At 43.1% G+C, this 27135-nt stretch overlaps 1 protein-coding gene across 2 annotated transcripts; it reads right to left on the bottom strand.

The window, feature by feature from the left end:
• Positions 1–542: 542 nt before the first annotated feature.
• On the bottom strand, positions 543–25274 carry PANX2 (pannexin 2). Of its 2 annotated transcripts, XM_075024943.1 has the most exons (4): positions 24769–25274; positions 23965–24286; positions 4245–5696; positions 543–2362 (listed from the first exon to the last, which is right to left on the bottom strand). In XM_075024943.1, exons 2-4 carry the CDS (start codon positions 24188–24190, stop codon positions 2001–2003), a joined length of 2040 nt encoding a protein of 679 aa, XP_074881044.1. In that variant the 5' UTR covers positions 24191–24286; positions 24769–25274; the 3' UTR covers positions 543–2000. The 2 variants fall into 2 exon arrangements, with proteins under 2 accessions (XP_074881044.1, XP_074881043.1); XM_075024942.1 differs by lacking the exons at positions 23965–24286; positions 24769–25274 and adding an exon at positions 9615–9983.
• Between the last annotated feature and the right edge of the window lie 1861 nt (positions 25275–27135).

Raw genomic sequence — 27135 nt, 5'->3', positions numbered from 1 at the left:
GTGATGCTGAACACCCCGCAGCTTGTGTTTGAGCGGGTTAGAAGAGGGGTGACCAACCCATGGCCCTGGAGCCACAGGCAGCATATAAACTGCTCGAATCCCTGCTCGTTCCACGGCTGCTTCACGCAGACAGCTCTGCTGCGGGCTGGGGGGGAACACTGACGTCCCCGGGGCTGGGAGGTGAGAAGCCAGCAGGAGCTGCTGCAGCCATCATCTCCCAGCTGCCCTGGACCGAGCTCCACGTCCCCCCTCTGCTCCATGCCGCTCCGTGCCGAGACCTTGGGGTGTTACAGCCGGGTCCTTCAGCTGCCCCCAGTGCCCCCTCCCCTGTCTGTGCTATGTGTCCTGTGGCTTGCTGCCTTTTTGGTATTTGGCTGCTCAGGCCAAAAAGGCTCGGCATAACTGAAGTAACGTAGGGGGGAATGGTGGCTTTACATGTCCCGCCTACCGCTTGCGATAAAACCCCACTTGTACGTAACTAAGCTAGGAAGTAGTACACATTAAACTATTCAGAATAATAAGTATTTATTTTCAGTGCTATTTTCATTAAATATTGGTATAATATATCCATGTCTGAGGTAATAAATTAAAAATAAATTCAAGATTTCAGTCCCATATTTGTGCTGCATATTTTTTCTACCATTATACATAATTTTGAAGCAAACACACATAGTCCATAATTCTGAATGCAGCTAGGAATATTATTTTAACACAGTCACTTTTTGTTTCACTATAATTTTGCTGATAATGGTTATTGCATGATACACTTTTAATAGCTGTTTTAGTTATACTAGAGTTTTCTATTAAATCACACATACCGTAGTTATAGGAAGATGGGCATGAAGATGTGCTTTGAGCCCAGGAAGGCAAATATTGAATCAGAGTGATAGCACATACTGCAGGATTATTGTCTGCCTGCACTAGAGCCCAGATCCAGCAAAGCCATTTCAGTGTGTGCTTAGCTTTAGACATATGAGTCGTTTCAGTGCCATCCATGGCCTTAAGTGTTTGCTGAATTAAGGACTAGCCAAGTCTGCAGACTTAAAATCAGAGACTTCTTTAACTGTGTGTTATTTGAAAACAGTTTTGCTGGTTTCATATTCTGTAAGATATTTTGTAACAACCTTCATAAGATTTTTCGTATCAGTGAAGCACCCATGAAAGTTTCTAACCTGGTTCATAAATATACTATGAAAAAATAAGCAGCTACAATGACTCTCTTCTACACATTTTGTTAAAAGCAACACCTGGTTTGAAAAGTTATTAAAGTAATTTTTCCCATGGTAAAATATAGTTAAAAAAATAAACTCTTCATTTCATCATCTTCCATCAAACATATAAGCTTGTTAAAGGGCGGGGCATACCTCAGGTATTTTCATTTATAAATGCAAGAGATTGAGTGTATCAATCTTTTTGCACTTAAATGCTGGTGGTAGTGAGGCCCTTTCAGCTAAGTCTCCATCAAGCCCAACATTAGCGAGCTAAAGAAACAAACAAACAAAAATTTTGCTTGCATATAACTTTTTCATAATCCTGAATTGAAAAAAAATCCTCTCTGCTTAGAAAAGAACTCTTATTTAACTGCTGCCATTAAAAGAGTTTACCTCACCTCCATGTTGTTTTAACTTTAATCAGTGATTCTGAATGCAAAGGATTTAAACACTCACTAAAATTACTGTGGCATGCCATCAGACTCTTAATGTTCATAAATTGTGCTAATCCCTGTTTAAATCAGGAAACTATAGTTTCGAGCTAGAGCTAATGGTTGTCTGGGCGTTCGAGGTCTATTTCCACCACATTTTCTTTATTCTATTCTGCAAATGACTGACAGTGCTCATGATGTGATCCTGAAAAACCGTTTGGCGTCATTACCAAAAGCTATAGTCTGTGTGAAAACTCCCCATGCTCATGCAGTGAATTGCCTCGTTGGGGGGACCGCGGCCCGCGCTGCCGTGGTCTGGGGCCTGGCCACGAGGGCACGGCTCTGCAGCCCGGGGTCTTCAGTACTCCACCGAGCTCACGATTGCCATGGGTTCATCGAACGTTGCCAACCTTATCTGCTTTGGGGTAGGGATGGAGAGAATTTCCCCGGTGTCAGTTGGTGAGTGAATACCATTGTCCACGATGTTTGAAACGTCCTCCTCGTGGTCCTCGTACAGTGTGTTGATGTGCAGCAAAGGGTGGGCTGGGTTGCAGTTCAGGGCGGGTGTTGGCTCTGGCTTGACTTGGTTCAAAGTCATGCTGGTGGCAGCAGCGGTTGTGGCTATATGGTTGTGGTTACATGTGACAAAAGCCCCAGCAGCAGGCACAGTCCTACATGCCTCAGACGAGTATAGGATCTCTTTTGCAGGATGAGGGGTGTCTGAAAGAAAACAAACCAGCCAGTTAAAAGACAGGTAGTCTTTCACCCTTCCAGTCCATCAGGGAGGAGTGTCCTGAACCAATACAAGTCACTGGCAGTTTTGCCACTGATTTCAGTGGGAACAGGACTGGACCCAAAAATGAATGTTCTTGGGACCCTCTGAGAAATCCAACAGGACTGTTTTGAAACAACAGGGTTGTAAGCTTGGGGAAATAGGACAAACAACAAATGGGGTTTGTAAATTTCGCTCTTTTTTACGCATGCTCATGCTTCCTTATGTGGATGGTATTTTCGTAAAATGAACAAAAAACAACAGAAAAGTATTTTTTATTCTCCTCTACAGTCTGGCAGGTGTTTTGTAAATGTTATGATTTAATGTTTTGACAAATGTTATGACTATTGAAATCCACAGGATGGAGTACAAAAGGCACTGATATTTTCCATGGGAAAAACTAGTGGTTACACATTGTAAGCCACTTGTCTTTAGAAAGAACTCAGCAATTTGACATTCACTGATGTCTCTTTCCACAAATCGTAAGTCTACCTTACCTGATGGACTGCAATGTAGGTCTAACTCAAAAGCAAAGCTGAAAGTTTTTAATGGGAATGGGGATTAACAGAGCCCCAAAACTACAGTAATTATTTTTTGCCCTTAAAATATTCAAGCACTAATTTAGATAAAGGTAATTGAGACCAGAAAACCCCAGTAGTTTTGAGGAGTTGAAATCAGAGCAGGTGACTGGATAAGGAATGCTGTAGAATAGCTCACATGCATATTGGGGAGTTGGAGGGCTCTAAGGAGCATAGGGATTTGGAAGTGAGAGAAACTTTTATACCTCAAATCACTTCTTTGCTGGGCAGTGGGGTGACGGTAGCTGTCAGTCTGTCGAAGCCCAGAGGGAGGTCTTAGCTTGTAATGAGATGAGAGCCATTGCTTTAAGTACGTACAAATCTTTCTGTAACTTCAACTGCATACTGCTTCTTTCTTATATCAGTAGCTTACAAAAATAAACAAGAAGATATCTACCTGTCTATCAGTTTATCAACTGATCTATCACTTTTCTTAATGCTCACATGGCTTTCCCCATCACTCTAGCACCTAATAATTATTGATATATTTGAAACACTCCTTTGAAGTAAGAAAGAGACAGGATTTCCAAGACACACACAGGAAACTGGGGCACAGAAAGAGCATCTCCTGTGAAGCCACATGGGAAGAGATGGCAGAATTCCTGAACCCCTGACCGGCACCAACACTTCAGACCATCCATCCTCTGGTCCACATAAGACAAAGGATAATTTCAAACATCTCTTGTGTGAACAATATCAATGATCTAATTGTGATTTCCTGGGTGACAAACACATGTCAGCCCCTAAGAATTGGTAGTTAAAGAGATTTTTTTTTCTACAGGCAGCTTTAACTGCCATTAGCACAGTTTCTCACACACTTCTAAGTGGTTATCCCTGGTCAGAATACTGGTCATCTACCATGGCAGTTTCCATATGACTTGAAAATAACACCGGTTTGAAACGTGCTAGGTGCTGGTGGAGCAGGAAGGGTATCATGGAGGCCAAACTCTCCTCATTTCATTGGCAAGGCATGACCACATTTGTAACTGAATATATGCTTACATTTGAAAAATTACCTGCACCAACAGCCTGCAGGCTGTTTTGTACAGCTCTAGCTGTAATAATCCTTATCCTCCATATAGCTGTTAAAGAGAGAGAACCTCTGTTTCTGAGGCCTGCGAGCCCTAAGATTATTAGCTATCCCAAAATCTAGCAAGGTAGGTCAAACAGTTCAGATAAGCTTTAAGTTCCTGAAGATAGCTATGCAAATTATGGTCTCTGGAGGTGGTACGGGCATTATGGCATACTGTACCTTTGAGAGAGGAGGTAACGTGTACTACAACATTCTCTTCCTGGTTTAAAAATCCACCTTCTTGGCTTTTTGACGTAGGCATCGAGGGGATGGCTTGAATCTCTGGCTTGGGTTTTTTGCTACTAAGTATATACGGATGAACATCCAAGGAAAAGTGTCGTGTGTGTTTTTTTTCACTGCTTGTGCTTGGGATGGCGTTTGGCTCCGTTTTATGAGTGGATGATTGCTGTGAGGTTTTTGCAGCAGACTCTAGCAAAGGAGCTATAAGGCTGTCTGTTGCTGTTTTTCTCCGCACAGGCTTCGGTTTTTCAGGTTTATGGTTTTCAACCTTCATAATGGCTAACTGTTCCTTGAATGGCTGAGGAAGGGGATTGGTAGTTGGGATCCATTTCATCTTCTTCCTTGGTCTCTTAATGATGAGCTGCTCATTAGCATCAATGTCTGCTGGATCAACGCTTGGGTCTATCGTTTGGATCCCTGAATCACGCATGGTTGGAGTGGCATCATGATTGGACTGGGCCAACGCTGCAAGCAGCTGGCGTACCACATTGTCATACATCAGATCGCTTTCATTTGTAATAAAATCCAGACGGTTCAATGATTTTATGTGGTCCCGATTTTCATTACAAAACATGGCCAAAATATTGATATCACAAAACTGGGACTTCTGCCACTGCTTCTTGGTCTTTATTCCAACTTTGTTCAGTTTATCAAATATGAAGTTAGACTTGCGAAATATGAAGAGGTGAATTAAGTTGATGAGGATTATCAAGTTCATGAAGCAGAGGAGAACAATATCTACACCAGCAATAATCCGCTGGAGCTGGACAGATGGCAGTTTACAGTTCACTCTGATGTGCAATTTGGAGCTGCTTGTTTTGTCTGGAGGCTCTCCTAGTGCACATGTAAATTCATTTTGCTTCTGTGTAGCATAGTAGGTGGACAAGTATGTAATTGGTATGATGCTTAAAAAGATGATGAACAAATGTCTTGCAAGATAAAGCTTAGCTAAAAAGTTACTTCGTCCTCTTCTCTCCAGGTATTTCTCAAACAAGTTCTGCTCAGGGCTTTTTTCCTTCTCTGCATTCTCAATGATTTCTCTCTTCTCTCTCTCGGTGATCCCTGGGCCTTTGGACTGAATCTGTTTCTCTATTTTGGGTGCCCGCCCTTCAGCTGCACGGTGGTAGCAGTTATCGATCTCCTGAAGCAAAAAATTAAGCTCTGAAGTCAGTCGGGTAGAGGCCAGAAATTCCCAGCCCAGAGCTGGAATGTACATTATCCCAGCAAAAGCCAGCAGTGCATAAGGTAGGAACTTATGCTCAAACAAAGAGGGCCAGTGGCTGGCATCAACTCCTGGCAAGGCATCTTTTAATTCTGTCCAACAATATCCTCTGGCATACAAGGCTTGATCGCGGGTGAAGTTGTGTGGTGTATAACAGTATATTGGCTCCTCTGTATAACAGAGAGAAAAGTCACTGCTGTGCATTTAACCTACAAAAGGAGCTCTGGAAAATAAACATTTCAAATTACATCAATTTTATTTTATTGTATCTTTACATGACCGTTAAGCCCTCCATGTCTATTAGACAGCTCAGCCTGCACACATCTTCACAAGCCCTCAGGCAAAACTATTTACCTGGAAGTTTTAGAATGAACCTGAGCTGGAAAAGTCAGCAAGAAATACATGTTTTGGTTTAATTAACTCTCTGAGAACAATATCCTAAGCAACTGTGACCTAAACTCTGTAAAGCTGAAAGACCTGATATCCACTATACAGTAGCTGAGGATATGTGCAAATACTGAAAGGCTCATTTAGGTGAAATTTAAGGTGCATCCCAGCTAAATATTCTTCTAAATAGAAAAAAGTTAGATGTAGTTGAAGGCAATGTTTTTAATCCTTATTAATAAAGTCCACTTACTGGATATAGTAGAAAAAAATTAAAACTTAAAGACATTCAAGCATTTAGTCCACTGTATCCCTCCCAGCTAACACTCTTGAATTAAAGTGTGACTGACCAGGACAGAATCTGGTGTGTTAACTGTATTTATCACCATGAAAATTTAATTCTACATTTGAAACTGTAACATTGTTTTTTACACAATGTACAATCAAATGCTGGAACTCGCTGTCATATAGTATTATTGAAGAAACAAATACTGTGGATTAAGAAACCAATCAGACAAAGTAATGGAAGAAAAAGTATAGCAAGGATTATTAAATACCCAGACAGTGATGCAATTTTTCTCTCAGGACATGTTTAAGCCACAGGCTGCTGGAGGGTGGAAGGGTTTATCAAAAGAAGTATGCTTGTCTATTTTAACGCTCCTTCCTGAGCATTTGCTTTTTACCACCATCAGAGACAGGATGTTGGGCTAAAAGGACTTTTGTCTCGACCCAGTAGATAAGTTATGTTTTTATACAATTACATTTTTCTGGCAATATATGAAAGTAGGATAGAAAAACTTGTGAAAGCTAGAACAATATTAATTGCCCAAATAACACTGACCATTATCAAAACACCTTCTTCAAAGAGGAAGACCATATTTTCATGTTTTGGCAGGTAGTACAAAAGGAATATATTTTACAGAGTTCTGGTATACCTTTAAAAAGCTTCCTAAATGAGACCCATAGGAAGAAGGCATGTTTGCTTGAATTGAGAAACGCTCCAGAACACCAAGCTCGCTCCAGTTCTGAACACAGTCTACAATTCAGATCAAGAACAGCTCACTGGAAGAGAGTGGTGGTACTGTTCTCTTAATAATACAAATCATGAAGAGAAATAATAAAATATTATGTCATTTGAGAGCAATAAATAAAATATTAAAAATTAATAGGCAGGCAAAAACCTCTAATCCTTTTGGCTTAACAGAGGACTCCTTACTTGACCAACTACTTCTCATATGCGAGCAAATCAAAAGCATTTACTAGTTCTTTAGTAAAATGTTGAGGTGTAAACCTCTTCTGTGACCTACAAAGATCTACATGCTGAGGACTGCACAAAAATTGTTGGTTTTTTTTTTTTTAAAGTGATTCAGTGAGGATTCTTTTCTAAAAATACAACCAATTTAAACAGAGTTGACAGAATAAATTATGTTACCCAAGATAGCATGTAAAGTGAGTAAGCCCTGCAAGTTCTTTAAAATCACTTTTGAATACTATTTTAAAATGATCTAACTTCAACCTCAGAGGAGAGCTTAAAGCAGTCTAATGTTACACAGCTTCCCATTTAGACTATTTTTGTGTATTTACAGTCATGTGTTACAAGAAAAATGCTCACTGACTCTTGGTTTCGGTAATTACATGCCCTCCCAACACCACCCATGAAGGGATGCATACAAATAATTTCAACTTCTACTATCAAAGAGTTACTGTATGATTTCCCAGGAGGCAAAGTAGATTCCTATGTGAAAATGTTCCCACGGGAAAAAAAGGCAAAGAAGCGTGGTGCATTTCTCATAGGCAGAAATATTTTTAATTGGGTGTCCCTGAGCTCAGTAGAATCTGCCAATATGAAACCTAGTTTCCTGTGACATACATGGGTTCATTTCTTCTAGGTCTCAACACCACGAATACGTGGGAAGAAGCAACAAGTATTCATACAAATCACCTATAAGGATTAGTTTTGGATTCAGGTATCAGTTGTTACTACCAAATAAACTGTGAACAGTTCTCTTCACTGAGACCTGAAAGCTAAGGTGACTTCTGCCAAAATTGTATATATACAACGACAATCAAATATATATTTATTTTATAAATAAAAAAGGGAAACAAATCAAAATGTTTCAACATTTACATTTATGTTGAACAGATCACTTAGAGACTAATTCTGCACTTTCCATTACCACTGCTTCAGTGAAAAAAGTCTGAAGAGCTTCACAACTCTGGTTTAGACTGAACAGCTTCATTAGAGGCTACTTCAAAAATGGAGCTGCCCAGCCCAGTAAAGAAAGCAAATGTCATTTTACAGGAATTTGTTTGCTTTTCCTCTGTTAAACACTTTTTTAGCTGCTACCATTGCCTGGTAATTTGTGAGAGATCTCTAATTTATTGGGATAGCTGAGCATGGTGTCCCATTCTTATTCAATGTTTTGTTATTTGTTGATGCTAGTCTAGTATTTTCTTTGCTTATTTGTTAAATTGACATGATTTTCATTACATGCCACTTATATCCCAAGACCCTTCAGATGAAACCCAATCCTCAGTGAAGTCAGTGGGACTTCTGATAACTGATTGAAGCGGGGGCAGTGGGGTTACAATGCAATTTTATTCAAATGGCATTTTCTAATATGTTTGAGCCATACTCACTGTCAGTGAATGCCACTAATTTTGGTAAAGCTATTCCACAGGGGAATTTAGCTTAACCTTCTCAGCATAGGACTTGACTCACAAAGCATAGCATCAGGCTTAGGAAACTCATTCATCTAGAAAACAGTCCAGACAACAGAGAGGAGAGGAATACCCTTCCAGACAATGATTCAAAGCAAAACACTAATTTAGCTGTTGCCTGGAGGAGCCTGTCTCTCTTCATTGATAAGAGGCTGCCAAGCAAGACTGCCACTAGGTTTGAGTTAGCTTTTCTGAATGTTACTTCTTAGGCAATGGCAGCATTCAACCCGGCATTTAACACCATGAAGGTGTTTGATCCCATCATAGTAGCTTATGGACCTGTTTCCCCTCCACTGCAAACTGTGTCAATCAGGAATAAATGAGAAAGAAAAGCACCATGTCAATAACTAATCTTATTTGTTATGAAAGGTGGCAGTAACATAGCTGGATCTCAACATGCAGATCTGATGAGGATAGGGGAGTAACAAGTTGTTCTCACACATATAGCTCACTCTAGCTGTGAGGACCCTACTTAATGCAGTTTCAAGAAGGCACAGCAGATGTACTTTTTTATTTTACAGTGTTCTCCTGATAGGTAAGTAGCATTAAAAAAAAAAGCTGTAACAGTGTTAAAATCATAGCTCTGACATTGGATAATGCAATAGAAAAAAAATGTATTTGCTTTTAACTTCATATTCATAAATATAGAAAGTGTCTACTGATATTCTTATATAATCCTGAAAATCCCTGGCAGTTTAGGAAGTTTCTTTTTCATATAATCACTCCAGCCATCATGAAATGCAGCTTTTTCCCAAGACTTTGCAGTTTAATTGCATATGGCGTAACTGTTTAATTGTGTAGGAAAAGACAATAGAATAAGCTACTGTAAAGAAATTTTGTTAAAAGGTTAGGGGACATTATTATGGCTGAGTGGATTGGTCATCTTCTCAATGTTGTCTAGGCTTAAGCCCATAAATATAATCTATCCCTCCACTCTCCTTGATAGCCTCATTCTTGTGAGCCCAAGAGACAGAAATTCGTACCAAAAAAACAATGGAGAGCAAGGTCATCATCTCCAAAATAATCTTTTGCCAGTTGCAAGCAATAATGAAAAGGTGGTTCAGGGTGGACACGTGTCTGTGATTTGCACATGTGTGCATCTGTAGCAAAGGCAAGAAAAAAAAAAGTCAGATAACTAAGCTGCCATTGCTATTGGTGGCTGGAATACTAAAATCAACTTTTCTGCATTAAATGTGATGGCTTACTGCAAGATTTTTAGTTCTGATGCTCAGAGTAAAATCTTAGTAAGTTCAAAGTCTGAAGGTCTGCCCTTAGGTTCACTGACACAAATATGTTAACTGCATGCCAGAATATGAAGTTTAACAGAGTTTCAGAATACATCACTAGGAATACCTAAGAACAAACCCTGTCTTCAGTAATACTTCCCTACAGTCACTGTAATTCCAGGAAATGTTCCTTTTGAATAATTTTTAAGAGACTAAGTAACCCTGTGCTAATGCTGTGCAGAAATAATTACTACATTGGAAAAAAAGTCCTTGATGTTAATATATTATAAAGTAAATTATACTTTATCTTATACTGACTTGAGTATAAAGATGCATACTAAGAAGCTTAGCTTCCCTTTTTTCAGTACTATTAGATGATCACAGGAGCACTACATCAGAAGTTTTCAACAGTTGTACATAAATACATTGTATTCTGCCTACTATGCATGTAAATAGCTTCTAGAAGTCCACAAATCTATTCTCATGGATAAGGTATGAGAGACATCTCACTGAATTTTTTAGACATGCAAACAAGATGAAATAATCAACACAGAATTACTTAGTTGTGTAATATAATTGATTGTGTTATGCCACTTGAAAAATTAAAATCCCTTGGCAGCTAATTTTTTTCCCATGCTCCATCCTGTACCATTTCATCCCATCAGTTTAAGTACTACTTAAATGGAGAAAAATGGCTTGCAGGAAGTACTGTGGCATGCTTTAGGGGAATGAAAGAGAGCGCATGGTTGTGAAAAGATAGCCAGGGTTGGGAGAGGGATGAAGGAAGGGGCTGTGCTCAAAAAACTCTTCAGAAAGAATCCAAACAGAGAGTATGGAAAGAAGGAGTGAAGGCAAAGTGTGGAAGCTAGGAGCTGCCGAGTCTGCTGCCTGTTAGTAAAGGCTCTGAGAAATGCTTGTGGGATTCCTGCAGGCACAGGGTCCCATTCCTGCTGTTCCCAATCCAAGGTCAGCCACCTCCTTTCAGTGGTTCCCAGCCTCCATATACTTTAGTATATATTCAGCTGCCCTCTTCAAGAGGCCCTGAATGAAACACTGTTTGTCAGGCTGCAAGTGCTAGGCATGAAAATATGTTAGATAAATAAATCTCCTGCTTAATTTCAACCAGGAGATACAATACTCTAAGTTCTGAAATTCCTCAAGCAAGGGGCTGGGGTGCTGAGGTTTAGGATTGGAACCCCTGTGAAACTTCCCACTGCAAAAATGCATCTCAGATCTGGAAATGGAGTTACCAATGGAAAAATCCAGTAACTGCTGTTCTAGACCATTCCCTGAAGTTATACCCTAATGCAGAATCATGGAAATCCTGGAAGGAACCTCAGAAGTTACCTAGTCCCACATCCTCTCAAAGCAGGGCAAAGACTGAGTTCAGACCAGCTTGATTAGGGCTTTGTCAGTCTGAAAACCTCCAAAGATGGGCACCACACAAGCTGCCTGTGCAACCTGCTCCAATGCTTGATTGTCCTCAAGGTGAATTTTTTTTTCTTCACATCATGTCCAGCAAGAATGGCTGATTCATGCAGGAGTAATTTTTTTCACTTTTGAGAAAGGGCCATTTCCAAAAATGAATGCAATGGCCAGTTGCACTAAGAACATATTAGGTAAAATATGGCTAGAAGGCTATCATTGAAATACAAGTGGCTAGAGCTTGGGCCTCAGTATTGCATCTCAATCGAATGATGAGGTATCAACAGCATAGTTCACCAAGGAGGCTCTGTGTGTGTGCATTTGCCTATGTATAAAAAAAAACCAACCTTGCAAAAAAAAGTGAGCTGGAGTATGGTACGTAGAAACGACACTGTCAAGAAGACATGGTGAAGATGTAGATATGCATCATTCTCCATTACCTTTGCAAAGTTAAGTTTTTACAAGTCTTCCTGGAAAAGTGAGTGAATTGCATCTCATACAAACATTCACTTGCCCCTTTAAAATAAAGATAACAATGCCAACCTCTTAGTATTCGACACACTGTAAATAATTAGACCTGCTCCCAAAAAGACTTTACTCACTCCATGCATTGGGCAGCTCCTTTGAAGCCAATGGGATTACTCACAGTGCATAAAATTTGGCATGTGCATCTCTCTTTGAAGAACTGATGCTGTAGGGGGGGCAGTTTCAAGCTTTTAAAATACTATTATGAGCAAAAGTTATTTAAATAAATATGGACAACACATTTACAATGCTTTTGGTAGACATTAATAAGTAAGAAAGGAAAACATTAGTAATAAACAGTATATGCCCCTATATAAAAAGGCAAATTACTTTTCACACCTATTGTATTCCCAGTGAAATAAAGTATATTCACCCAAAGCAAAATATAAACCATAATAATAAATTGTGTATGTCTCCTGTGACCTTCAGCTTTTAGAAGTTATTCTGGAAAAAGAAATCACACCTCATTAATCTTCCAACTGAATTGCATGATTTCAGCTTTCTAGTGCAGTAATTCAGTAATGCAGAAGGAATAGCACAATTTTCTAACAGCAGACAGAAAAAAAGATAAAAAAGGAACCCAGTTTTCAGAAAACATAAAAAATGAAAAAAGATGAAAATTCTTGTGCTTGCTGCACCAAGACAAAGGTAAGTATGCCTCTTGTGCAAAAAATTCTTTGAGGGTCTAGAAGTAAACATTCACCCTGACCACCATGGCCCTACATTGGATATAGGCCCCAGAAGAGGTGCTTAGCTGCTGCCGAACAGGCTGGATCTCCCAGCTCCTGGACAAGTGCCTAAACTCTCATTCTGGAGACCCAAGTTAAGTATCAGGTAAGTATATTGATAAGTGTACTTACTGAGTTAAATATACTACAGACTCACCCTGGGCCTAGTGCTTCCTAGCAATTGGCTTTCTGCCCTCTTGAAGAGGGCTGCTAGATCATCCTCATGCTGGTGCCCAACCTGCCTATAAAGAAAAGCTGGCATTCCAGTCAAGTTCTCTGAAGAACTCCTTGTACGGTCCTCTCCGCTTGACTCCAAGGAGAAATTCAGCATTTAGGTAGAATTTCTGAATCTCCCTGCCCATCAGATGCCAGAACACAAGTTTCTAACAGCCAAGATAAACGAGAAACTCCCTGAATTCAGCAATAAATGCCAGTATTTGACAAGGGTAGTCCTTATCATACTGCTCTCCTTACATTGTGTCACATATGTGTAAACAATCAGACATACATGCCTCATTCATCTTGGGTACTAAAAGGATTGCACAAGAAAGCAAGTAGCAAACTGTTTATTTTGAGAAACAGAAATAATTTATTTAGTAGTTTTCGGCAATTTTTAAATGGAAAAGAAGAAATGTCCTGGATCCTCTTCTCTCTGGAAAAAAAGAACAAAAAACATTCATGTTACTGAGGTTGAAAAGGTAGTCTAAGGAAGTATAACATTATCTAAACAGTATACAGGTTTTCCATCTCAGTCACGCAGTCCACAAGGAGTATGTAACTCTCTGCTTTGAATGTGATTTTAACAAATGCTGGATAATACCCAAATAAATTCACAGCCAAAGGAAAAACTCCCTTAATTTAACTGGTTTATTTCAACTACTTTATTTAAAGGGTATTTAAAGGTTAGAAATTAGTACAGCATGAGGATGGATTCCTGAAATTACTTTTGTGTATCAACTGTAGTCATACAGTCCTATTTAACTCACCAAGTTTACTCATATGAATAAGAAAAGAAAACATTCATCAAACTAAGCCTTAACTTAGCAAGCTAATTATTAAGAATTATTACTTTTATTAAAACAAAAAGACAATACCTTTACCTTTCTTAGTGAATATTCTTTCCAAATCTGAATATAGGTTCCATGCCCATGAAGTCTTCCTAAGGTACAAATTTCTCCATGATCAACAAGGTAAGGTATAGCCTTTTTTGCCCACTCTCTGAAACCACTTGTCCTGTTTAAGAAAAAAATCTTGAAAAGAAAGTCCCTAAAGAAATGAGACAGGAAACCACTGCTGCTAGTAAGTTTTACTGGCCTATAGTCTACAAGGATTAGTTGTGATGGGTGAGGTGTAAATAAGCAGTTTCAAAGACTGATAGGTAATGGGTTACCCACAGGGGTAACTGCAATGTAAGGGCAGCAGCAGGTGTTCCCGTATTTACAATTTGGATCTTTTTTCCTTGGAGGACTGCTGCTTGAAGTGCATATATTTTGGATCTGCAGAATCAATAAATTAGTAATGCACTTTCCTAGTGTATATATAAATTTACAGAACTGAATTCCCTGTATGTAATGAACATTGGTCTTCTAAAATTAGCTGGTATGCTGAAGTTCACTTACCAGCAATGTGAGGCTTAAAGACTTGTAACGCCTGCCCAGGTTACTCAGGAGAGAAAGATACCTACTCCTACTTGGTACGTTGAAGTCTGTTAGAGAAGGTTATTCCAGAAATGGCAACTGTTATGCAGAAGGTGCAGAAGCACCTAAATGAAATCCCTTAAGCTGCTTCTATGTAGGAATATTTCCTCAGTAATGAGCTAACATCTATCATGTGATGGCCATGCAGTATGGTGGTAACATCACTGGAAAGAGAGCATATTTATAGTGACTGTACTGTTGAACATCAGTAGGAGCATTTCTTCCTGTGCTCAAGAGGGCTCTGTGAGAGCACAGAAAAAACACCTGGAAGGAAATTATAATGCTTGTATTTGTACATAGAGGTGTGTTTCTGTATTACAATGTTGCTTTGTATTATGTTAAGATTTGAGGGAAGGTTAGATCTGAATTTAAAAGAATGTATTCATCAAAATACAATTAATGAAATTCAGCCATGCAGACAGTCCTACAAAAGAGATCTGAATAATATTTACTTCTAAATTTAGCACTTACATGAGGAGGTGAGTGGAATTTTGGTGAGGTACAGATCTTCTGCATAGGAGAAGTAATGTGAGAAAATAAATGTTTTAAGGAAAAAAAAACAGTTTTGGGCAATTAAAAAATTACCTTCTTGAGATGGAACCCCAAAGCAACTACACAAGCACCCAGACACTATGATAATATGGACTAGAGTAACACCTAAAGTAAACTGCAAGAACATGTAAATGCCAAAGTGAAATGAATTATGAAATTCCAGTGAAACTGATGATACATAAACAAGGTGGCTTCTTATGTCAAGAGTCAAGCGCAAAATACAAACACAGGAAGCAACAGGAAACAGCAGGTTTGTTCTATTGCATTATTGTTATTTAATGCTAGAAATGAAAAAGATGGCTTGTATTAAGTACCTCTTGGCATAAAAACAGCACCTGGAAAACTTCATATTGAAAGAGAAGAAAAATGCCAATAGTTAGCTCATTAGGTAATAATGTTATTTTAATAACATAGTATTTAGGAGGCAGACATGGCTGGTCTATTGCTTTTTGGAAAACTGGTTCCTCCATGTGTAGAGAAATTGGGTTTTGTAAAGTATCAGAACTGTTTTGATCTATCACAACAGAGCCAGGAGAATCAGCCCCCCAAGGCTCCCAGGGGGCTCTGACAGTTGCAGTGTGGAGGTCTCCTGCCCTCCTGAACAGATCATGGATCCCACAGAAGATAAGGTACCTCAACCTCAAAATGCTGAAATAATTACTTCAGCATACAACTAAAATGCTCCAGAAATAGCCACTGAGCTCTAAGCTGCAAAAAACACACCACGCATCTCAGCACCTGGCTCCATCACTGCTCTGGTAACTTAGAATCTGCAAGACAGACATGGTGCCGGTAAAGAAAAGTACAAATCCCCAAACCTTGCTATCATAATGAACTGCTGTCTTTTCCACTTCAAATGCAAATCCTGGGACAAAATCCCTGACGATGTAAATATCTGCACTGATTTCAGTGTTTTTCTTAGAATAAATCCTGTATTGTGAAACAAAGGGAACCTCTACAAGAATCATGCCAGTCTACCGCAAAATTATTCAGCTTTTGTAATTAAATGTGTATACCTACTGAAGGTGCCCATTGCAGTCATTTTTAATACTGACAGAACCCAAGGAACTCAGTGATGACGCAGATTCTTCCTGAAGAGTTTTACAGCTCTAAGAAACAATACAAGCTGAGATTTCTTCTAGATCATGGTTGTATAATTTCCATCTAGTTTAGGGAGAATAAAAGCCTCAAATACTTCAGGGTAGCTTTGAAAAACAGTCTTGACCTTACTCTTATTTATTCACAAGGTTTCCTCTTGACAAAGGTGAATGAATTAAGTAGTTCTTAAACAAAAATATTTTTGACCATCTATTCAAATTGTTGAAGGTCTCTGAAAGCATGTAGTAAGCCAAATCTCATGCACATTTTGGACCTCTTCACATACATGACACTTGAGAAGATGAAGGGCTTAGTAGTGCAAACAGGGTCATTAAAGTCCATATGAAAACAAGATGATGTATATGTGTCAATGAAGTTTGAGAAATGGAATTCATGACAGAAAAATACCTGTAGCCACTAGGAACTGCAGTGGAATGATTACACGTGTGAGACTCATGCATTTCTTCAAGAATACCTTTCTATTTAACAGTTAGCTGTGTAACTGCAAATCTTTAAATGATCAAAACTTATGGAGAGCCAGCTCACATATCTTACTCACACCTCATGTTTGTGTGTGTGTGAACTGCCCTTACCCTTTGGGAAAAATTCCATCAGCAGTGCAAACAGCCAGCAGTTGAACTGCAGCCAGCCTGTGGTTGCTTGTACGATTTCAGTTCTTTTTAAAAATACATGATTAGAAAGCACTTAAACCCAAGTGGTACTGAGACACTCCTTAAATTCTCTTTTCACTGCTAAGACCACTTCAGAACCAATTTCTGCACTGGTGTCATCAGGTACATAAAACAATCTGGCCCTACACTCTTAGCACTAACAATAATCACTTGGATAAATGTCATCTTCACTTTCTTACTATATGTGGCTTTAAGTTCAGTTAAAGAGAAAAAATGGAAAATAAGATCAAAAGCCATCTATCAGATAAGTCACCTAAGAAAGCGTATATAAATATCCTGCTCACAGCTTGAAACAGAATCACAAATTAGAAAAGTTGACCAGAAATACAAAATAAAACTACATCTCATAACACAGAAATCCTCAACATATACTATTTCAAACATACTGTAGGGTGAAATGCATAAAAAGACATTGAACTCACGCATATACTGTATTACACAGTGAAGTAAGCATTGCTTATGCAAATGATTACAAATCAGGAAATAAAACATAAAAACTTTAACTGACCCTTCAGTCATTTAACTTACTGTCTCCTTCCATTACTTCCTCATGAGAATTTTCTAGCAGAAGGGTGGCAGAGGGCTGAGCTATGTAACTGCTAAGAGACATAGAAATACAGTATTTATGAGCAACTTTTTGGTATTTTGTAGTCACCGTTTTATAAACCTAGCAGTAAAATCAATGCCAAAGCTTGGCTTTCGACTAAAGTATAAAAATCCAACTGGGTGACTGTTTTGCTTTGATTTAATAAAGTATTGGTATTTAACAACTTCTGAGGGAAAAGCAAACATGACTGCAATATGGAAAGAATAACTCACTGTGAATAGAAAGCACGAGGCACTATACAAGAGGGATATGACTTAGCAATCCCTGTAAGTGACCACATCAGTCCTACAGCTTTTGAAAGTTTGGAAACCAAAATATTTCAATACTGTGAAGATAACACATAACAGAAATAGCAACGTATTCTCCTTTGGGGCCCACCACTCTCTGGTCCCTTAAACAGAGAACCTCCCACAGACGTTACTGATAGCGTTGCTTCTGAACACAGCACAACACTGAACTGGAATATTTAAACCATTTGCTTACTAAAAACATTAAACAATACAAATAAACAAAGTTGGACATCACGAAAGCCAAGTATCTCTTCATCTACTGGATTGTAGCACAGTGTCTTGCAAGTTCAGCAAATGCCATGAGACGCTTCGCCACAAAAGGCTGCCACTCGCTGCCGGTAGCATCGTTGCTGGTCACAGGGGACAGAATACAGCACTTGCTGACCCAGCAGCATCCTACCTGTGGCTGTGGTTTGTGTGTAATAGTTCCATGGTAAAAACCAGGATAGTAGAGGAAAGGATGAAAAACACATGGAACATCAAACAGACCCACTTCAAACTGGTAATGAATGTTGCAGTCTAATACTCCTCAGTCTGTGCATTTTAGAAAGGAAGTGAAAGTGTATTAAAGAACTAACCACTTTTTATCTAGATCCATACTTCTCCAGACTGACCATGCCTTGACAGGAGATACTGAAACATCATACCTAAAAACAACTGCTGAACAACAACGCGGACTATAGCTGGACTAGAGCTACCTATCTTAGAGCCTTACCTACTAACATTTAATTAAAGGTTGGTGTTTTACCATTTTTTTTCACTAAATATTAGCCTAAGGGTAGTCTGCTTCATCAAGGAAACACTTTAAATACTTTATTTAAAAATAACTAAATAGATAACTAACTAACTAACTAAACAAAAAGAACCCCAAAACCTTTATTGTGGGAAAGAAAACAATCTAGCAGGCTCCAACACAGCTAAAATGGAAGGACACAAGTGACAGGCTTACAATTTGCTTCTCCACCAGCCAGTACCTGGTATCGTCACCTATTCCTGCACTGGGACAGTGCAGTACTACCAAATCTGAACTCTCCATTTATATTGGTTGTATTTTACTTCTAGTTTGCACAAGAATAACTAACTGTTCAAGCTGCTAGCAAATGAAAAGTCAGGCTTCTGGATCTTCAGGTATGAGAAAACAAACTTCTAATGAGTCAGATACAAGCATGGACCTTTGCAAAGCACTGCATATACATTTGCATGAGTGCTGCAGCAGATGCCTAAGGATATATAGGGTGTGATAGGGGTCATGTCACTGTTCTGGCAGAAATTCAAACACACTGGTATCCATGTTTAAATAAAAAATTTAACTGCTAACTTTAAAGCGGTAATTTCCAAACAAAAACAGAGCAAACCGAAGTAAGTTCCCTTGGGACTAGCAACTGTGTGCACTGTTATTCTCAACAAGGACATTACTACAGGAGAGGTTTCCTTTAGCCTATGCTGCCTTTTGTAGGCACCTTCACCAGGGCTGAGAGCCCCGTGACTCCAGAAAACCAATTATACTTAAATACAGATCCATCCACTGGGTCAGAGAAACATGCCTCCAAAACTTTCCTTATTATCCTCAATGTCAATGTACACTGGCCCCTAAATACAGGATGTCCTGGTTTTATATGAAATCTGTCTATTGGTGAGTTTTAGAAAGGGAAACAATATTCATTCTTCTGTTGTGGGTGCTCATGTGGGCTTTCGTTGTGTGGGGTAGCTGATTATTGCTCCTAAATGACTTTATGATGATCTTATGCCCAGTATAAATACGGGACATGGATTTATTTTAATTAACTTTCTAGAGGCATCCTTTCTGGAATCACACTGGTTTGCTTGAAAAACATTAAAGGAGAATTGGGTGACTCACAAATTAATCATGCAGGAGGTTAGCTGAGTGACTTTCTTTTCTCTTACAAAACAAAGTTTAGGAAGTGCAAAAAAAGGCTGTATGCATTTCTTTGCAGAGGGGCCAGTGCAATAATCGTATCTTACTTCAGCCATCAGAGTGAAGTCCTGTTGCCATTGAAATCAACAGTCAAACTGACTCCTTCGCAGTTTGAATTTAATTCTCAGGAGCACATCCTAGCGATGTGTACGCCCTACAACTTCCCTCTGCAGAGAGCTCAATTTCACCCAAAATGCACTGCCATCTCATAGTGAAGTTTGGAAAAAAAATTTTATCTCCCAATAAATTTTGGTTATGTTACAGATTCATTTATAGGGCAAAAGTGAACCAAGGATGACAGCCCTTTTTTTTTTTCTTTTTTTTTTTTTCTTTTTTTTTCACATTGAGTCAGACTGGAAGGATACTGTAAGCATCCTGGTCTGCGAAACAAGGAGCGCGACGAGCAGGTCGAGGGAGGTGATTCTGCCCCTCTATTCCGCTCTGGGGACACCCCACCTGCAGTACTGCGTTCAGCTCTGGGGCGCCCAACATAAGAAGGACTGTTGGAGCAAGTCCAGAGGAGGGCCATGAAGATAATCAGGGGGCTGGAGCATCTCCCCTGTGAGGACAGGCTGAGAGAGTTGGGGTTGTTTAGCCTGAAGAAGAGAAAGCTCCGGGGAGACCTTCTAGCGGCCTTCCAGTACCTAAAGGGGGCCTACAGGAAAGATGGGGAGGGACACTTTAATGGGGAGTGTAGTGATAGGACGAGGGGTAGTGGTTTTAAACTGAAAGAGGGTAGATTTAGATTAAGTATTAGGAAGAAGTTCTTTACTGTGAGGGTGGTGAGACACTGGAACAGGTTGCCCAGAGAAGCTGTGGATGCCCCATCCCTGGAAGCATTCAAGGCCAGGTTGGATGGGGCTTTGAGCAACCTGGTGTAGTGGAAGGTGTCCCTGCCCATGGCAGCGGGGTTGGAACTAGATGACCTTTTAAGGTCCCTTCCAACCCAAACCATTCTATGATTCTATGGTGCACGTAATAGAAGAAAAGCGCAATACCTAATTTAAAGCCTTTTGTAACACATTAAGTTCAGCTGGATTGTGATTTATTCAGAAAATCAGCATAGTATCCGCTAAACAACCAGCTCTTGCCTTTTATGCTACTAAAACAGAAATTTGTAATTTAATTTCTCCAAAGTGATCTAAAGATCAGAACACTCCAATACGAGGACAAACAAATCACTTACATGGATAGCAAATGCATTAACCTAAACAACGACTTTGCCCGTGGCACTAAAACAACATAATTAACTAAATAACTTTATCTTCACCCACAGGCAAACTACAGCGTACAATATATTATACTACAGACATAACGATTTTTAAGGTTGCTAATTATCATCTTTTAAATAAACAACACACTCGTTCTTTGTCCTGTGTTGTGGGGCTGAACTCTGCTTTCATACATGCTCCACCGCAGCCTCTGACCCCAGAAGGCTTAGCAGGGCCCTGGGACGCCCAGCCCTCCTGGGATGGGGTGCCTTCTGCACACCCCCAGGGCAGGACGCCCACGCCGCTCGGCCAAACAGCTCTCACTACACTTGCACTGGACTGTACAGTTGCTCTTGACTACGCTTTAAGCTACGCTTGATCCCACACACGTAAACTCAAAGGTAGATCAGAGAAGTACATAGGCTTTTATCTCTTCTATGCACTAATCATGCAGGCTCTTCCAATCCAGAGCAAAAAGTTTTGCGAGAAACCACTGCTTTTTGATCACTACACTTTTAAGTCTCAAGTGCACACACCACTGTTTCAAGAGCTTTACCAACACTGATTAGATAACATGGGATAGACCCCGGAAAAGGGGGTTGTTGTCAGTTTAGTGGCATGATGACAGCTTCCATGGCTTGCACTGGATATCATAAACGGAAGCAGGAATAACGGTAAGCATCAGGTTTTTTTTCCTATTCTGAAGAAATAACTGATGCACACAAGGGCTCAAAAGCAAAGTTTGGGAACGTATTTTGATATTCACAGCCAAAGGGGCAGCAGGAACCTTACTCAACTTTGTCAGCAAAGTTTGCGCTTTTCTTACCTATTATTTAAATTGCACACAGGGAGCAGTATCCAAAGCAAGCAAACAAAGATAGATTTTTGAAAGATCAATGGCAGTGCATGGGTGAAACATAACACAAACTGCAGAATCAGGAATAGGTATGTATCCAGCTGGACTATTGTTATTACCACCCTCAGTGTCTCTGGACAAGCCTGACTTAGTAAAGAAGTCAGTTTTGTAACAGAATAACACCTGATTCAGGTGACTTTAAAATTAATAAGAGTTTCGCTCTTGAACTCTGTGGAAGCAGAATTGAATCCACTAACCCTGAGCTCTTCAACTCCACTCCAAAGAGGAATCTATTTAGTTTCATCAGACCCTTACAGTGTTTGTATTACACTCCCTTGTATCCTTAATTTTTTCCTTTTTCTCATATTATTTTTCTAACTGCAGACCATCTGAACAAACACTTGACATCATATGACAGAAGAGGGTTGTCCCACATTTTTCCAAAGATGTAAGCGTGTTTGCTGTGTTGCCTTGGAAGCTTTGCCCTGGCAGGACACAGTAGGTTACTGCCCTATACCTTACTGGGTCAAATGAGCATACACGGTTCGTAAGTAGACACAAATGATACTGCTTTTGATACTTCTGAAAAACAAATTTGGAACACAACCATCAGCCTGGAGCATAGTCTTCCACAGCATAAAATAAACTCAAATGCAGAAATTCAGTAAACCCCCTCTCTTCCACATACTTGTGTGGACCACAGTTTAGACTTGCAGAAGGACGTCCACCGTATTAATTTGAGTCTCTTAGACTTGAGGCTTCCTCCACAATCTGCAGTCTCAGAGGATTTGTTCACACAGAACAAGTTACTGCTGTCTGCACAAGCAGTGAGTCATCAAAGGACTTCTGCTGGAAAACTTGAACAATGTAGAGGAACACACATGAAGGGGCACAACCTTTCCTGCCCCCAAGGTTATCTTTAGGCATGCTGAGGTTCAAACCCGTACATCTCAAACAGTATGAAGGCACATACGTAGATATGCAGTCTCATGAGCTTCTGCAGGATTGCCTTTTTACTAGTTCACTTCTCTACAAACCAAATAGAGGAAGGGATCCCCAAGCTTTTGCATTCTACGTAGGATCACCAAAGGTGACCTTGAATCCTGCCTTTCAGTTGCTATGAAGAGACAGTCTTCAGATGTTTAGCAAGCTCAGCATGCCCTGAAAATACGGTCTCTTTGAGATACTTGTAGATGACCATCCAAAAAATGAGGCTCTTATAATTAACTGGCTGCAGATCTTGAGCTATATAACTATGTTTAAAAACTGAGGTAGACCGAAAAAGTTTTAACTATAATTAAGAAAAATCTCAAGACTCCATTTGCAAGCGGCTATTCTTCTAGGTAATTTAACTTTTATCTCATAATGAAAACGAGTATTAAGGATACGTAAGTGTTGGAAGTCAATCCCAAGGCAGCCTGCAAAGCAAGATCCTGATGCTGGTATGTTTAGACTGATTGAATACAGCCAATTGCCACTAACCTCACAACCTACAGGCTGCCAGGTCAGTCCTGTATATTAAAGTGCTAATAATTTCACATGGAGCTTCAGTATGGAGCTTCAGGGAGCCTTAAAAGCAGTCACACACTGCCAGCTACAGTCATCAGGCCTATATTTCAGAAAGTAAAACCATGTTTACATATCCGCTAATGGCCTAAAAGGCGTCATAACAGTTTACTGGGTCAGTAATTTTCAAGGTTCATCAAAACCTGACGTTCCTAGACTGGAAAGACTCTGCAAGGTGGTGACGGGCAATCAAACCAGGCTTTTTAAACTGTTACCGGCTGTATGCAAGATGTAGGCCCTCAACAGAAACAGACATCAGTGACTTCCGCTGTCACGATATGGCAAAGCAGAGCCTGCATGTGTCTCCATATGTTGTATCAGTCTCCACGAAAGCATCTGCCTCTCCCTAGCAGGCCAGTTAAGCGCTCACGTTGTCGATGCCTGAGCTGACGTCAGGGCAAATGCTTGAAGTCAGCCAGGGTCCAGCTCAGGACCTGTTCAGGATCCACCTCGAGGAGGATAAAACCGCACCCCGTGTCTCCCGCACTAGCCCTCGGCCGCTGCAGGGCAGCGGACACCTCCCCGCGCCATCGCTGCCTGCAGGTCAGCGACGCGGGGCCGCTCTCCGAGCGGGGGCGGCCGGGGCACCCTCCCCACCGGCGGGAAAAGGCGCTCACCCGCCCGCCCGGGCGCCAGGCGGCAGCTGCCAGCCCCCCCCTCAGCGCCGGCGGCCGTTAGGGAGCGGCCGCCGGCGCGACACCGCCGCCCCCGCCCACCAAGGCGCGAAGGCAAGGGGCGGCGGCCGCCTCCTCCTCAGCGCAGGCGACTGCTAGGGAGCGGCCGCCGCCGCGATGACAACAACGACGCCCGCCAAGGCGCCAGGGCGAGGGGCGGCGGCCGCCCGCCAAGGCCCCAAGGGTCCGGCTCAGCGGCCGTCAGGGCGCGCGCCCACCCCGCCCGCTGCCGGCCTCCCGCCGCCCTTACCGGCGAAGTTCTTGGTGAAGACGAGGGTGACGAGGAGGATGGGGATGAGGACGGTGCCGATGGTGACCACGCGGTCGAAGGGCAGCTCCAGCTTCAGCTGGAGGAGCAGAGCCGCCAGCGCGCCCGCCTTGTCGTCCTGCTGCCCGGGCAGGATGAGCTCCTTCAGCTTCTCGCCCGCCAGCAGCGCGGTGGCCATGTCGGGGTGGTTATCGATGATGTGTTGCATAAGCGGCGGCGGCGGGCGGCCTCGCGCCGCCGGGCCTCCCCGGGGACGGGCGGCGCGCTGAGGCGGCGGGCTGCCTGCGGGCGGCCCCCGCCCGGCCTGCGGGGACAACACCGACAGCGGTAACGGCGGGGCCGCGGCCGGGCTCCGCCGCCGCAGCGGCGCCGCGTTTCGGGCCGGCGGGGACCGCTGCCGCTACCCCCGGCCTCCCGCCGGGCCCCGCGCGCCGCTCCCCGGCCGACGGCCCGGCGGGGGCGTCATCCCCCCGCTCGCCCCCCGCAGCCGCGGGGAGAAGCGGCGCGGGCGGGCCGGAATAACGACGCGGCCGGGCGCCCGCAAGCCCCGCAGCGGCTCGGCGGCGGCTGTGCAACGCGAGGCAGCCTCCCCTCTCCCCGGAGCCGGGCAGGGAGGCGTCCGCGGGAGGCGGGCGACGAAAAGAGCGGCCCGGTGACAGCTGCGCGAGTTAAGCGCTGCCCCCGCTTTGCGATTCGAGCTGTACAACGGCGGCGAAGCAGCCACGCAGCCGGACGGAGCGGAGCTGCCTCGCGGGACGTGCTGCGGACAAGGAAGAGGGCATTTACCTGGCGACTTCGGTTCCCTCGGTTCCCGGGGGGTGGTGAGCAAAACCGATGACTCGCAAATAAGAGCGGAAGCCGCAAATAAACTTAGACTGGACCTTCCTGCCGGAAAACGGTCCCCGCACCTCCACAAGTAACGGAATCGCTCCGGATTCGGAGCGGGAGGCGGGTGATGGGTTGACGCGTGTTATTGCGGCGGGTGGCTGGCGCTTGCATGGAAATGCCCGCCTGCACCGAGCAGCGGTAACGTGCGGAGCAATTCAAGAAGGGGCTTGCAGCAGCCGTGGGGAGGAGGAGGAGGAGGAGGAGGAGGAAGAGGAGGAGGCGAGAGCAGCACCGGAATGAATTGCGGGAACGCAGAGGTCCTTTAAGGTTCTAGAGTGAACAGCTGGAGCCTGCCGAGCTGGGAGCAGCAGCCGCAGCAGGGCGGCCGGGAGCGGCGGGGCCGCAGGCAGCCGGTACGGGCACAACCCATGCGAGGCTGCGGCGTGCAACACGTTGCGGCGGCGGCGGCGGCCGCGTCCCCGCAGGAGCCACCGCGCGGCGGCAGCGCGCATGCGCCGGCGCGGCTCGGAGGGCGCGCGGGGCCGGGCGGGCTCGGCGGCCGCGGCCGCCCGCTGAGGGACGCCGAGGCGGGCGGGGGGAGAAGGAGGAAGAGGAGGAGGAGGAGGAGGAGGGCGGCGGGAGGCCGCGGAGGGGGCCTGGGGGCAGCCGGGGCGGGTGACCCTGACAGCAGGAGGTCCGGGCTGCCCTCCCCTCTCCTCCCCCCAGGCCACCCCGCCGCGCACACAGGGGAGCTCAGGCCCCGGTGGCTCGTGAGAAGGGGGAGGGGGGTGGCGGCCGTGAGGGAAGGGGAGACCCTCACCCGAGCAGGCTGCGCCCTGAAGGTCTGGAGCCTGCGGGCACGCCAGGGTTTAGGTGCTCCCGTCAGAAACCCTTCCAGCTGCTTGCTTTTTAAAGCTCGTGTGGGGTTAGTCGTGCCTGATAAAGCAGCCCGAGGGGTGGAGAGCTTGCCAGGAACGCAGAGGGCAGCTTTCGGCTTGCCTCAGCCTAATGGGGTTCGGGCCTGTGTCTTCACAGAAGGGAGCAGACCTTGCTGTCCATCTCTGGAACCGGCTGGGGACGGAGCACGTATTATCGCTCTCTGGGCAAAAGCTGGACCACACGGCATCAAAGGAGGACGTATGTGCTGCATCGTAGCCAGCCGGAGCATGTATTATTGCTCTCTGGGCAAAAGCTGGACCACACGGCATCAAAGGAGGACGTATGTGCTGCATCGTAGCCAGCAGCTATGGCGTTCAGACAAAAGCTTCAGGTCACAGTTCCTCTTTCTTAAGTTGTTTACGGATTTTATATTTAGCAGGACTTAGATGAAAACCAGAGATGCGCTTAAACAAGTATCGCTGACATTTCTCTCAAAGATTTGCAGTTGTCATCTGCAACGCAGCATGAGTAAGGCAGAGATTTTCATCTTTGCCTTGAAATTTCCCATTCCGCAGCCACTGTGAACAATATGATGGTCCTGCTTGTTATTCAAGTTTAAATATTTGGTGCAAAATTAAGTAGTACTTCTTGGCAGGGGTCCTTCCATCCAGGGAGGGGGGTAATGAGCAAGGCAAGAAGGATGGCCTGATGGTGACAGCCCTGATGAAGGATCCCAGGCAGCAGACACAAAGCTGTCAGTGCCACATGCTGCTGAAGAGCACTGAGGATGAGAAGGCAGGAGAGCCTAAACCTGAAGCTGTCACCATCACTTGTTTCATCTTCCCTGCTCCTCACCTTCCATAGGCTCTGTGGCTTGTTGGTCCTCTGTAAGGACCAACACGCAGTATCTGCCTCATGGGCAGAAGACGGGGAAGAGAGGTACCATCTCAACAATCCTTCCTAACTGCGGTGATGGAGGGATGCAACAAATTCTCTTGGCATAGCTGTATTTGGGCTGTGCGTGTATTTTATCAGCCTCTAACATACTGGCTTTCCATTCCAACAACAAACAACTGAAACTCCTTATGCACTTGTTATTGCTGTTGCCAGAGGGATGATACTGAGCAAGGTGGACTGACAGCCTGAGGCAGTACGGCTAATCTTCTGCAAAAATTTTGCTCAGACTTTCAACATCATAGTCGTTTTACCATGCTTTTCTCCGCTGTTGACAGTCTTGTCCTGCTCATTGAGAACGTTGCTGAAAGACCATTTTCCTAATCCTCACTTTGTCATCTCCTTTTTGAATCCTTTTTTTTGCCCATCCAGTTATTTAATTCAAAACAACTGCTTGCTTTTTGCTTTCAGAGGCTTCCTGTGGTATTTCTCCTCCTATCTTCCCCTGCCTAAGCCCTTACCACTTGCCTGCTATCTAGATGCTGACTCTAG

The sequence above is a fragment of the Buteo buteo genome, chromosome 4 (assembly GCF_964188355.1).
Source record: "Buteo buteo chromosome 4, bButBut1.hap1.1, whole genome shotgun sequence".
Lineage (NCBI taxonomy): Eukaryota > Metazoa > Chordata > Aves > Accipitriformes > Accipitridae > Buteo > Buteo buteo.
The sequence above is the reverse complement of the archived record's forward strand: the minus strand, read 5'-3'. Positions and strand labels throughout refer to the sequence as shown.

Coding starts and splice junctions, on each gene's coding strand:
- PANX2 (XM_075024943.1), bottom strand. CDS start 24,190: ATGCAACACATCATCGATAACCACCCCGACATGGCCACCGCGCTGCTG. Junction 5,697..23,964: donor CTTCACCAAGAACTTCGCCG/GTAAGGGCGGCG, acceptor TCTGTTATACAG/AGGAGCCAATATACTGTTAT. Junction 2,363..4,244: donor CGTTACCTCCTCTCTCAAAG/GTACAGTATGCC, acceptor GTTTTCTTTCAG/ACACCCCTCATCCTGCAAAA.